The sequence below is a fragment of the Homarus americanus genome, unplaced genomic scaffold, assembly GCF_018991925.1.
Source record: "Homarus americanus isolate GMGI-L3 unplaced genomic scaffold, GMGI_Hamer_2.0 scaffold24260, whole genome shotgun sequence".
In the NCBI taxonomy this organism is placed as follows: Eukaryota; Metazoa; Arthropoda; class Malacostraca; order Decapoda; family Nephropidae; genus Homarus; species Homarus americanus.
This window is the reverse complement of record NW_024721079.1, coordinates 7,033,111-7,047,836: the sequence shown is the minus strand read 5'-3', so window position 1 is coordinate 7,047,836 and position 14,726 is coordinate 7,033,111. Positions and strand designations below refer to the sequence as shown.

The 14,726-nt window shown below is 39.4% G+C and overlaps 1 protein-coding gene across 5 annotated transcripts in view; it reads right to left on the bottom strand.

The window, feature by feature from the left end:
* LOC121861508 (E3 ubiquitin-protein ligase MARCHF8-like) overlaps positions 1-14,726 on the bottom strand; it is a 136,990-nt gene that overhangs the window by 8,252 nt on the left and 114,012 nt on the right. For 3 of the 5 annotated variants that reach the window (XM_042359307.1, XM_042359308.1, XM_042359309.1), the window contains exons 5-6: positions 3,170-3,334; positions 2,874-2,997 (exon numbers count right to left, since the gene is read on the bottom strand). In XM_042359307.1, the coding sequence (XP_042215241.1) occupies positions 2,874-2,997; positions 3,170-3,334 (289 nt within the window). Of the gene's footprint in view, positions 1-2,675; positions 2,998-3,169; positions 3,335-14,726 lie in introns of all 5 variants that reach the window. The other 2 variants (XM_042359304.1, XM_042359305.1) reach the window with 1 other exon arrangement.

Sequence of the window (14,726 nt, the reverse complement as noted above, 5' to 3'; positions counted from 1 at the left end):
AAATTAGAATAGCACCAAAGTATTCTCATAAATCAAAATGTATCTTTTTTTTCTGGGCTGTGAATGGAATTATAAATGGTCTTTTGAAATATAGCAATAATGCATGTGAGTTACAGCACAGTAAGTATTAAGTAACATTCAAGTGTACTTGTGTATCAATGAATTTTGATAAATTGTCTCAATACTTCACATCAAAATGTACAAAGTGAATGCTTATATTTATGGAATATGTAGCAGTACCACAATTAATCAATTACTTATATATATATATATATATATATATATATATATATATATATATATATATATATATATATATATATATATATATATATATATATATATATATATATATATATATATATATATATATATATAAAAGAATAGTGTTTGTTCTCTCTTTTGTCCTCATCTTCATCCCACAGTTATGGAATAATGTGAACTGCCTTAAACACTGGTCATAACCTGTGCAACAAGTGCATTATTCTGTTACCTGTAGTTTATGATGGTCACCAAACTGAACTAGTGAGTGCATTAAAAGCTTAAAAAACTACACTAAGTAAGTCATTTTGGACTTACAGTAGTATACTGATTTTCTTAATTTCTAATGTATTATCAATACAGTATTCTATACCTTGGGGCTCAGTCAGGGCTTTAATATGCTAGTTCTACTGTAAAAGGTTCTTGTAGTTATTAACCAAAGCTAAAATGTCTGGGATATTTCTAAATTGGACAACCCTGTGGGAATTAATAAAAAATTGGAGTTATTCTTCAACATTTCAACACTAACTCCAATTCTAACCATATGTGCATAAATATGACAATGATAATGAATATAATACCCAGTGTTGTACGTTGACGCCGATAATTAATGCCGTCAATGGACGGTGGCAACTTTTTGTTAACACTGATGCCATCAATTTTTGGGGCAGGTGACGCTACAGGTGACGCAGTCAACTTTTCACCCAAGCGGAGCGTCAAGCGTCAATTTGTTCGTCAACTTCTAAAATTTTTTATTTTTCCAAGTTCGATTTTCAATTATCTTGTTATAAAGACGACCCACAAGGCCATGAGGGAGTTGTTCATCAAATACAACACCCCCCCCTCCCCTCTAGTGCTGCCATGGAGCACATGTTCTCCATGGGCAAGGACGCCTTGACGCCCAGAATTAGCGACAATCATTTTGAGATGCTAGTATTCTTGCGGGGGAACAAATGAATAATAAATTATAAAATATAAATCATAATAAATTATTAAAAATTAATGAATATTTTTTGATTTTGCATATGTTACTCCCATACACAGGAGAATACGCGTTTTGGGGGCTGCATTTGTACGTCACTGAAAACTCGTTGACGCTAACGGCGTCAATTTATGATATCGTTTAACGCCAACGCTGATGGCATCAAATTTCTCGGCCGTTTACGCTGAAGCTGGCGGCGCCACTTTTTTTCGTTGACGTGTACATCACTGATAATACCCCAATACTGTGCACAGAAACTAAGTCAGCGTTTAATTACTGTATTTAACATTTCACTTAGGCATCATTCCCACTGATCAATATAAACCAACCCATTGCTCTTGACATTTTCCTTCTAACTGCATGAAGACCAAACCAAAAGGGTTCTATCATCCAGAAAATTAAAAATTACAATACTGTATATAAAATGCAATAAATTATATACTGTACTGGTAAGTAAAATTTTATGTAACAAGATATATGTTCTATGAGCAAGCTGGAGTAAAATCACATGAAGATTTGCCCTCAAGTTTATTTCACCTGTTGATTAAACACCCTAATGGTATCTGGAGGGTAGGTTAAAGTTAGGGAGGTTATTCTTGAGGTGAAATAATATGGGGGTTAATCTTATATTCCCTAGAGGATATAACCTCACATGGTTGCCAAGTCTATGTTTAACAATAAGAGAGTTAGTCACCATAAATAATGCCATAGACATTAACAACAAAGAAAATAATAACTACAGTAAATTAACGATTTTACAGCACAGTCAGCACCACAAAAGGTCTCTTAGCCCCCTGGGTATTACTGTTAAGTCATTCATTATCAAGACATTTTTACCTTTATAATTTTGTCTTAAACATATAAATTTTATTCTTATTTGTACTGTTAACTAAATATCTCATTCAATTCACTTCTCTGTATGTATACTGTACTGTATATCAACATGAGATTTCAGTGACATCTAATAAATCTAACTATATTTACATTATATATATGCTGAACTAAGATTTAGAGAGCACTATTCTTTAGTTAGTGAGTTCACCGTAGACATATGCTGACAGTGTCTGGATATATAGTAACAATCACATTTGATTCATAGTTATTCTAAACCACTTGTTCAGTCATCTCACATGAAAGACATTCAGTTTACCAGTTTTATGTAGTGAAAATAAAAGCTAAAAAAATGCAATATTTGAAAAACATAAAGGATGACATATCAAAATACTGTACTGTAAAATTCAAACATTTGAGATCCTAGTGAAGAATTTCCAAAAACCTTTATCAACACAAAAGAAAAGGAAAAACTTTTGGAAAGGCTCAAGTCAGAATTTGTTCTTAATGTTTTAAAGAAACATATTGTCAAAACAAACTGTAAAAAATAACATGAACGAACACAATAAAACCTAAAAAGTAAGAGCAGCAGTAGTGAGACCTGTGGTGAAGGTGGGCTGTGGAGCGAGGGGCGGTGAGGGAGCCTCCGTCCATACAGCACCAGGGGGACTGGTGGTTGTAATGGAGGTATTTGTGGAAGTGACAGTGGTAGTTGTGATAGATGTGTTAGTATTAAAAGAGGTGATGGTGGTAGTAGGAGTTAATTCATGGGTCGCTGCCCCTGTGATGATGGACACACCCATGAGTGACTTCTCTGACTCATGAGATTCGCTGCAGTTGTCCTTCCCTCCACCGCAGCCGCCGCCACACTGCTGCGCCACATCACGCTGCAACTCCGCACGGTCACGCTCACTTAAGGGAACCTAAATAGTAAGCAATATAAACATTTCAAGAGTCTTTTAGAAAGTTTTTATCTGAATGGTATACATTCTGCTGACACACAGGAAAAACATCGAGCTTACTACATATATTGAAATAACAGATGTTGTTTGATTCATTACAAAGCAACATTATGGTGATTACTAACAAGCATACCTTTTCCGGAGCATTTTGGACATAGATGACCCTGTTGAAGGCACGCCACCTCTTGCACAATTGTACATACATTTTACATTGCACATACATGAATACAAGCCCTCCAGTGAACCCAATTGCTACCACTATCAGCTTAGTCCAGAACGGCCATTCCAGTGTGCCTTCCTGTAAACACAAAGAATACAAAAGTTATTTCTCACTAACACAGCACTGTACCAGAACTGAACTATTTCGAGAGAGAGAGACAGGTGTAGCTGCTGTCAATATTTTACAGGACATCTTTATACAGGTACTTAAATGTCTGTCAAGACCGACTTTGGAATACAAGCATAAAAAGAGAGAAAAGGGGAGAAATGATAGCCATATATGGACATACAGTAGAGCCTATACATGTATAATAGAGCCCATATATGCACAGTAGCACCCATACATATATAACAGAGAACATACATGTACAGTAGTCACTACATATGTAACACAGTCTGTACATGTACAGTATGGTCCATACATGTACAGGTACAGTAAAATCCATACATATACAGTTGAGCCTGTACGTTTACAGTACAGTACTTGCCAGCAATGTATAACAGAACAGACTGACTGCCCAACAAGTTAGTGAGCTGACAAGTGGCAAAAATAATATAAAGTACAGGTAAACCCCGATATACGATATCCCAAGATGCGGTATTTCACTTTAATGATGGTTATAAATTAACATCATCTCCCTATACCCTGTATATGATCAAAACACCTCGCTTTAATGATACATCGAATAGCCGTCAATAGTCATTGGTCACAAGTTTTTTTTTCCCTGGTGCTAACTATGGGTTGTTTATACTCAAATTAATCGTTGTCTTGCAAGGATTCCAGCAATGCAAGTTATACTTTTCTATATCAAGTCAGTGACATTTTATAAGGAAACAATATTTAACCCTATGCACCACGCATCTCTACCTTCACTTGTCAGCCTACCTACGCGTCACCACATACCAACCCGCACACTACAGCCCTGTCTGGTTCTTTGTCAATCGCAAAACCCGCCATTGCATGGCTCCACGATTATCGGCCAGTATTGTACTTATCATCCGTGTTTTGTTTTTTTACTTATACTGTATAGCGAGAGGACAGCACTAACATTAGATTGAACTGTGTTATGGTGACTATGAAGTGATATTATCTGTGTTTCTGTGATTGTAAAGAGCGTCGACTCTGTTTTCATGAACATGTGTTCTGTGTGTCCTGGCTAATATCAATGTGCTTTTGTTGTTATTCCTTTTGTTTCTTACTAATATAACTAAACAATACAGGTTAATGCTGTACTTTACCTATACATTAACATTTTGGCACAGTTAATGGAAATGTGAAGTGAAACAGTGTAGTGCAGATACAGTGGAATATTGTACATTACACACTACAGGTTAATGCTGTACATATCAGTAATATTTCGGCACATTTAATAAAAATGTGAAGTGAAACAGTGCAGTGCAGATACATTGGAATACAGTACATTACACACTACAGGTTAATGCTGTACATATCAGTAATATTTCGGTTAATACTGTACATTATAGTAACATTTTTGCTTAGTTTTGTGACTGAAGTGAGACAGGTACTACTATACTACCTGTATAGTTACACATAGTGAACATAGTTAACAAACATATTGCTGAGACCCCTGCATTGACAAAGGCCAAAACACCCAGGAAAACTGTCTTTCTGGAGGTGAAGCTTGACATTGTTAAGCAGCATGAGGAGTATGCTCTATTGCTAGAGTACTTGGTCTGGTCCAGTCAACGGTGTCTACCATCATCAAAAAGGCACCAGAAGTAAAGGCTGCGGCGGAGAATGTCAACCCGGTTTCAGCTTCTAGGTTACTGAGGAAGTGTGAACCAAGGTACTCTGAGACTAGATTCAGGACCAAACTTGATGTCACTTGCCTCTCCCCACAGTGATCATCATGGCGAAGGCCAGCAACATCTGGGTGATGCTGAAGGCATAGTGGTGAGAGCAGTGCAGGTGAGCCCCTTTCAAGGAAAGTTCTGGGTGGTTTCATTAGCTCAAGAGGCACACCAATCTCTACAATCTTCGTCTGACTGGTGAGGCAGCCAGTGCTGACGTTGTGAGTGTAGGTTATGTATCTAAGCTACTGTGCCGAGTAGCAACCTTGTATATAAGCTACTGTGCCGAGTAGCAACCTTGTATATAAGCTACTGTGCCGAGTAGCATCTATGTATATAATTACGTGGCAACATTGCCCCGAGGCTGCCATATGGCAAGGCAGTCTCAGTCTGACTCCGTGGGCCGTGCATGGCACACACTAGTCACCACTTTTATTTCTCCTATCCTTTAATAAATGGACTTCAGTGTTACCCGGTGTTTCCCTACCCATCACTGCATTCTTCAGGGAACACTTGGAACCTTCAGTGAGTGCTAAAGCCTTCCTTGCACTCCTGAAGGCTAAGGTAGAGGAAGGAGGATACGCCAAACAAGTCCTGCATTTCGACGAGACGGGTCTGTTTTGGAAGAAGATGCTATCAAGGACTTTCTTGGCGAAGGAGGAGAAGACTGCACCAGGATTGAAGGAAGCCAGGGACTATCTTACTTCGCTGCTTGGTGGGGACCTTGGTAATAATAATAATAATAATAATAATAATAATAATAATAATAATAATAATAATAATAATAATAATTAACGGTTTATTAAAAACCGCCCCCCAAACCTCCACCACCACCCCTGCGACTGCTGAGTGAACATTCGCCGATAATCATCATCAAGATTTAGTTTAACCAGACCACTGACACACATTTGAGTCTCTCCTAGGGCTGGCCAGAGGGATTAGTAAACATATATTTGTGTTTCTATAATTTAGTGTTATATTGTTTGGGGGAGATTACAGTACAGTATTTCAAAAAGGTCAAAACTGAACTTAGCGAAAATTTTGGGGTCTCTGCTAAAATATCTTACATTGTAGGGTTAGTGAAGCACATTGTTCGATACTGATTATAAATAGGGCATTCAATGAGAACACGTTGGACTGTTATTTGTGTTCAGCAGTTGGAGCATATAGGTGGGGCTCCATTAGGGGAAGACATGAGTTGGCCATGCGTCAATCGCGTATGCCCAATTCTTAGACGATTCAGAATAGTTTCGTGATGTCGAGAGGATTGTTTTGATGGTGACCAAGGATAAACTGATGATTTGATCATTTTTAGCTTATGACTTGTTGGTTCATTTTCCCAGGACTTTTGCCAATCGTCAAATATTAATTGTTTATAGGTAGTTAGCCTCGCCGATAATCAAAATATATGGTTTTCCACTGCTTTACATATTTATTTGACAATTTTCAGCTATGACATGTTCGTCCCAGATTACATATAACTGTAATAGGTTACATTACATTAGGGTTCGTTATATAAAATCGTTTTTCTTCATGTTCATTGAGTCGTTCTGAATTCCATTTCTGCTCAAAATACTACATTACCCAACCCAAACTCCCAGGTTGCAACTGGGGGTGTAACATAACCGAGTAAGGTAATGTGCGGCAAACGCATAGCACATCAAACACCATATTTTTATGGTGAAGTTAACTAAGGAGCTCATATAACAACTGTCATATAATTATAATAGGGTGTCCCACTAATTACAGCACATATTTGTAGAGGTGACAGAATATGTGATTCTGAGTATAAAACTTCTATACATATATGGATTTTTCGGTTTACGTTTAGCCGTGAGGTCGATTTTACAAATTACGCAAGACAACCATTACAAATGGCGGAGTCGAGGCGGGAGATACCGATAGCGATAGCGAAATATAGGAAAGGGGGAAGGTTTAGTAGTGAAAGAATGTGGGTTAAACGGAACAGACTTTTAGGAGGAGAGAAAGTGTGTGGCCTTCTGCCCACTGCATGGTATTAGGTGGTAGGTTGGGGTGACTGGGGCGATGGGAGGGAGGAAAGGATGTGGAGAAAAGAAGGCGAAAGGAAATGGAGGGCCCATCCCTATTTGGGTGGGGTGCACCTCATCTTTAATTTGTTTGAAAGACCCATTCATTATTTTTTCTGAGTAGGGTTACACTTTGTATTATAGATAGAGGGAAACGGATGGAGATAGAGACGTGGTGGCTAAATATCATATTCTTTCACCTCTACCAATATCTGCTGTCACTCATGGGACACCCTGCAATAGTATAAGGACGACATGGGCTATGGTGACAAATTAATGTGACTTACCTGTTGGTGACGACGATGGTAAAGGAATGAGACCTCGGCATGTTGCAGTGTTCGACATTACCTCCTTCCCCTGGTGTGGGTGGCGCCAACCTTGGTAACAACTTGTGTATTCTCCGTGACTATCATTACTGGTAGTCACGGAGAATTAATTACTGGTGTGCCCATCAGTCTCACCGTCGTAGCCATGAACGGCAGAGATATGGTCGTTGTAGAGCTTTTATTTACCCATTACACATCTCTCACCATGCTTAATAATATTAACTATCTTCATGACATTCTTATTGTTATCAGTGATTGCGGAATTCACGATGTTATGCTCCACCTACACACAGCCAGTTACAGTGGTCCCTCGGTTAACGAGCGCCTCGGTTAACGAGATTTCGGTTAACGAGCAATCCCTCGATTAACGAGTTTCTTACGAGCCGACCTCCACATGTTTTAGCTTGCATTTGGCGGTCCACCAGCTGTAGTATTAGTCGGCCAATACAGTAATCGGTTCTAGGACTTAAATTCCTTACCCTTTTAGTAAATATCAAGAAGTTTATACTATTCCATAATTTTAAAAGTTTAATATTAATTTTTTAGTCATTTTAACAATTATTGAACATAATTGAAGGTAGGGTCACTAGTTTGTGGCACGCCATCCAGCCTGCCAACACAGCACACAGGCGTCAGTCTTTTTGTCTTTTCAGTGGAGGTAACATCTTGCTTGAGACTCTTCAACTAAACGCTTTTATCTGTGTTTACAAGCAAATTATTGGTCATTTTGAAGTTTAATTTACATATTGACAATATATAATGCAGTGCAGTGTTGATTTAAAGAAAATAATCTTGAATTACACCAAGAGAACTAAAATTTTATGGGTGAAATGGCACCATGGGGTGACTTCTCTTCCACCCCAATGCCTTCTCTTCTCCCTTCTCCTCCACCCCATTCTAATTCCCATCATCATCCAGGAGCCTTCTACATACACACCTCAAAGTAAGTGTACCTTTCTACCTTTTTTGTTGAATTTAGGCAATTTTCGGTGAGCTGGAACCAATTACCCAGAAACCCATTGAAACAATGGTTTTGGTTAACGAGTTTTTCGGTTAACGAGCAACCTTCTAGAACGGATTGTGCTCGTTAACCGAGGGACCACTGTACTAGACTAACCCCCACCTCCTCTATTCCCCCCCCCCCAACACACTACAGTGGGCGCCATCTGTTGGCCGACCATAGCATTTCCCCCAGTTGTTTCGAAACTTCAGACTCAAAGCTATTCGAATCCTCACTGGTTGGGTAGTGGACACGACTTTGGTGCACGATAGTACATTCAGGAGCCGGTGCATGCCCAGTATTTGCCAACAGTGCATGACAGAGACGTGACTGATCGCCCGGGCGGCTAGCGAGCCGATCTTTTGGTGAAGAAGATAAATGAAAAGGAAAAGTAATCAGAGACGTGACCGATCGCCCAAGCGGCTAACAAGCCGATCAGTGGCGAAGAGGATAAAAGTAAAAAAAGTGTACCTGTGACTAGCGGGGTACAGTACCACAAGGTAGTGTATTGGGCCTGTTGTTGTTTGTCTGTTTCATTCATGAGATGCCAGAAGCTATACACTCCTCCATACAAATGGTTGCGGACGATGCCAAGTTATTTAGGGAATTTAAGAACCAAACGTGAAGAGCTGCAGAATGATCTTTATGAGCTTCAAGAATGGTCGAGGAAATGGCAGCTAAGATTCAATTTCACAAAGTGCAAAAGGACGCACCCGTGTCACAGCAATAGTAAGGAGATGTATAACATGTCCCAACAGGAGGAAGAGACTGCATTAATTGAGACCAAATACAAAAAGGACCTGGGTGTGTATGTTGACAATGAACTTAAGTTCTCAGGCCATTGTGAGAAGAAGGTGAATCAGTCAACGAAACTAGTAGGTCTTATAAGAAGGTCATTTAGACATGTGGATGGTCTGTCGCTCGTCATAATCTTCAAGAGTGAGGTGTTTCCCCGTCTGGAGTATTGTCACCCAGTCTAGTCCCCAAGGTATGCTAGAGATTGTCAATTGATTGAAAATGTCCAAAGGAGGGCCACCAGACTGGTGCCTGCCCTACAGAACCTCAGTTACCCAGAGAGATTGGGGCACCTGCAACTACCAAGCTTACTTGTATATACTACAGACGGGCAAGGGGGCGACCTAATCGGAGTGTATAAACATCCCAGGGTACTACTCGGTCGAATGTACATACCTGGAGCAGGCAGACGTCCGCCCCACAAGGGGTCAGAGCTCAAGGTTGAAGAAGCCACAAGTGCAGAAAACTGTGAGGGCAAATTTTTTCGGAGTGAGAATTGTGAACTCTTGGAACAATCTGCCTGAGAACATTGTGAAGGCACCCAGTGTGAGCTCATTCAAGGCCAAACTTGATCAACACTGGACTAGGTTCCAATATATTTAGGAGCCAGTGCATGCCCAGTATCTGCCAACAGTGCGTATCAGACATGACCGACCGCCGAAGCAGCTAACAAGCCGATCAGTGACAAAGAGGATAAAAGTAAATGTAAAAAGAGAGAGCATGGTAGCCAGAAGGCTGAAAATATACAGTTACATAATTGGGGAATGTAGATCGACAAATAAATATACAAGTAGCATAAGTGATACAAATATGATACATAATAACTAAGTGGGGAAAAGGTTATACCCTGTACTACAGGGTATTTCAACATACCTGTAGTTACGGTGCAAAAAGATAAGATTGGCCTGGAGTGAACACACTGGTTGACTACGAGTTGTTGATAATTTTTACAATGGTGGGGAATGGGCTGTTCTTATAGCAATCAGTATGTGCTCGTAAGGGCTGGAGGCAATTATGATGTTGAATAGCAATTTGCCGATGAAGGATTTACAGTGGAAGCAGGAGCTTGTGTCGAGAATTGTGCAGAAGCTTCTCACCAAATTTGTAGATGCAAGGGCGGATCCAGGGGGGTCCGGAGCCCCCCCTTTTAATCAGAAAATTCCAATACTCATCTTAAATGCAGTATTGTACTCAGGCATTTTTGTATAGTAAAAATTAATTACTCTTGACCTCAATATCTCCTAATATCAAGTGCACATGGCTTCAAAATGGGCTCACTTTGCTTGCTAGGTTCCCCCATCCAAAACTTCTTGCCCCCCGTCCCTTTGATATTTCCTCCAAGAATTCCATGTGGTCAGATCAGATAAGTTTTAGACTGGGTTATCCCTTGATCTTGTCATAGAACAAGTATTGATGGAAAGCTTCTAGTCAACAGGTGGACTGACTCATGGGCGAGGTATGGGTGAGACACAACGTCTGGTATGGCTGATTTCAAGCAGCGTCACATCTGAAGTAAACTTAGCAATGCAAGAGATGTCTGCAGTCACCTATTAAACGAGCGAACATTACATCAACACATCAAATACGAGAATGACAAGGGATGTGTCTGATACTCACAAGATGGTTAGCTTCTTGAATTCAAGGAATCCCTTCACAGATAATCATGAACTGTACTGTTTGGTTACTGGGGTGTCAGCAGATGAGTCCGTTAATGCTTATCAAGCATCAGATGTTGGTGATAAAGTCCTTCAAGACATGATTGGGAAAAATGTAACACAACACTCTTTCAAACGTAAAGAACAAGTGATCTCTCTCAGCAGCAAGGTTGTTGTGTTAAACATACCAAAGCTGATGCTGACTTGGTTATTGTTCAGAATACTTACACGCCTACAATTGTGGTTGCTGATGACACAGATATTCTAATTGTGTTGTGCTGGCATATGACACCAGAAACTCCATTTATATATTTCAGATCTGAACCTCGTCAAGGCAGCAAAAGAGCCCCAAGATGCTGGAATATGGAAGTAATGTGAAGAATGCTTGGTTCAGACGTCTGTGATAATATTTTGTTTGTGCTTGCTACTCTAGGGTGTGACACCACGTCTTCTTTATACGGTGTGGGCAAGAAGATAGGTTTCAAGTTAATTCACACAAATAAGGTATTCCTGGAGCAAGCACAGGTGTTCTCTAAACGTGACAGTACAGTACACAGGTAGATATTATTATAGCTCGGGAAAGTGCATTAGTTCAAATCTACAAAGGTCTCCAGGGATACACATTGAATTTTCTTAAGTTAGAACAATTCTGCCAAAGGGTAGGCAGTAGTACATCATTTGTGCAACCTGAAGTGCTCCCACCTTCACCAGCTACTGCAGCATATCACAGTTTGCATGTATATTTGCAAGTTCAGGAGTGGATGGGTAATGCAACTAGTATGTCACCTGAAGATTGGGGATTATACAAACAAGGTGACAAGTTTCTTCTTGTTCTCAGACAGACCACCAGGTCCCACATATTTTCTTGAAGTGGTCAGATGCAACTGCAAAGCTGGATGTAATACTAGACAGTGTCCATGCCGCAAGAATGGACTACAGGCTGTGGCCGCTGCAGAGGTGTTTGTACTAACATGTCACAGTCAAATGGTGAGGATGTTGATGAATGAATAAACAACTCCTAAGATTTTCTCACCTACCTATGGTATACACATTATTATTATGATTCATTTTTATATAGTGGCCCTAATTATCCTGTTATGGTACAGTACATTATTATGCTCTACACAGTTCATAGTTTTCCACAGTGAACAATACATATACTGTATAGTCTAAAGGTCAATTTGGTTCAGTTCTGTATTAATAATGAATGACATATTTATATTATAAAATCAAATTTTGCTTTATGTCCTTTTATAACATTTTCAAACAACCCAGAAAAATACAATGTTACTCACATCATAATTAATTACCAATTTCTAATTGGAATATGATATATTCTTATGACAGCAATTTTGGAATAATGCAAAGTTGGCAGTGTTTTCATACTTGGATTTAATTATACTGTACTGTACTTTCATATGTTATTTCAGACATATTTCTGAGTTCATTACTATTGCAATTTGTTGGGGGTTGACCCTCGTTTTTCCCAAATTTCCCAAGAAGATATATAGGCTATTACACTCTGATATTACAATTAATTAATTTAGTTTTTAAAATTTAATTTACTGGTAAACATGAAAGTCCATCATTTTTTTAGTGAAAGATAATTTTAAGGTCATAGGTAGTAGCCAGCTATCAAACAGGGAGATAATACCACCTGCAAAGATATTGGAAGCATATTGTGTTGTCTAATGGTAGACCCTGCTGCCATATGGCATACAGCAACACCGCCTGGCTTTCCTGGGCCCCCGACAACCTAAATTTTACTTTTGTCCACATTCACTGCCAGGCCTTCACCAATCTTGGGAATACCAACAGATAACTCAAAATATAGTCCTGTGGAGTTTTAATGCTCAAAAGTTGGTTAAAATGATGAACATGACACCTTCAAATACAATACTGTGATTGTTTCTGAACTTTCAGCTATAAAAAACACTAGTTTCCAAAGGTTAGGGTTGAACTACATTTATTCCTATAATAATACAACGATGTACATTCAGGATTTAATATAGAAAATATATCACAAAAATTGCTGTATACCTATAATAAAAATGAAGCATCCATAAATATACTGTATATATAGAAATTAAATATAGAAATCTGAAAATAAAATAACTTCAATATACAAAAAACACAAATATTACTATATATATATATATATATATATATATATATATATATATATATATATATATATATATATATATATATATATATATATATATATATATATATATATATATACATATATATATATACGCGTAAATATAACATATATTATTATATATATATATATATATATACGACCCCCAAACTCACTTTGAACCCACGGCGGCCCGCGTAAAGTGAACAACATAACATATGGGATTAATTGAAATAGAGACTGGGCCGACCCCCAAACTCCACTTTTTACCGACACAATACATACGTTTTAGTAAAAATAAAATCTTAACTTTATGATGGTATGCACACATACATAATATAGATGGGAACAATCAATAAGAGAATAATATACTGTACGTTAGGTTAGAAAAAAACAAGGTTAGGGTTAACACTTACGTTAGTAGAAGAGATGGGTCGGCGTATGGGAATGGAGGCTGGTTCCGAGACAGAGGGCAGGCTACTGGCCCTCAGGTGAGTCTTCATCACTGTCATCCACACTTATTAGTGCCTCCCTGACAAATCCCTCAAAGTCACCATCACTGTCTCTGTCTCTGTCACTATCACTGGCTTGGGCTTGATCATAGAAGCACCCGTAGACTTTGTGATGTTCATGTGCTCCTTTATCTTGGCTGCATCCTTCTTAATTGTCCGGATCGTAGATTCGTTAATACCATGCTGGCGCGCGAGATCAACCTGTCTTGTTCCTTTCTCCAACTCTTGGATGATCTTGTATTTAATTTCGTAGCTTAGGGAACGTCGTATCTTCTTTGGCTTAGGGCAGCTGGGTCCAGGTAATGCAAGGTTTCTTTGTGGTGGTGGTGGTGGTGGTGGTGGTGGTGGTGGTCCGGTGGAAGCCATTCTTATGGAACAATGGATACCGATATACACGGTGTAGCCGGGAGGGATGTAACTGACGCGGGTAGGTCAAGGGGCTTGAACGCTCACGCGGCGGGGCACATCATAATACATTAAACCAATCAGAGCTAGCGGGGGAGGGAGGTAAGGATGCTTGGCCCAATCACAATCCAATACGTCATATGAAGTCACCGATAACGCAACAAAGACATACACTGCGCAACCTACTTGCGCCGCTTACCCAACATGGCGGGATGGCGGGAGGTTTGAATCCAAAAATGGCGCGGCGCGAGAGGACCGCCAGCCGCTCTCCGCGTAAAAGGGTACACGCACCGCGTAATGTGAGCATTCCGTGTTCGGCAGGGTACCGCTTAAACGTGGAAATGCGTAAAGTGAAACCGCGTAAAGCGGGGTTTTACTGTACAGTATATATATCATCCTGACATAAGGGTAACACTCACTAAACTCAACATGCACTCTCCTACACCACACAACTAAACTGTATTAATATAATTAAAGCAATACCAAACATAAAAGCACGTACGTGTCATGTGAACAGCACTGAGGTGAACTACTGAGGCTCGGAGTAACGGCCAAGCAACCTACCGCTGTCTGCTGTCCGTCCGAATGAGTCGTATGTCTGGCATTTCACACATCATTTAAAACTGCTACACCGGGCCTGTTTAATTATTATAATCCGGCACAAAGAAACTGCATTAATAGAGACCGAATGCGAAAAAGACCTGAGTGTGTATGTTGACAATGAACTGTAGTTCTCGGGCCATTTTCTACAGATACAGAAAAAGTGATTTTTCCT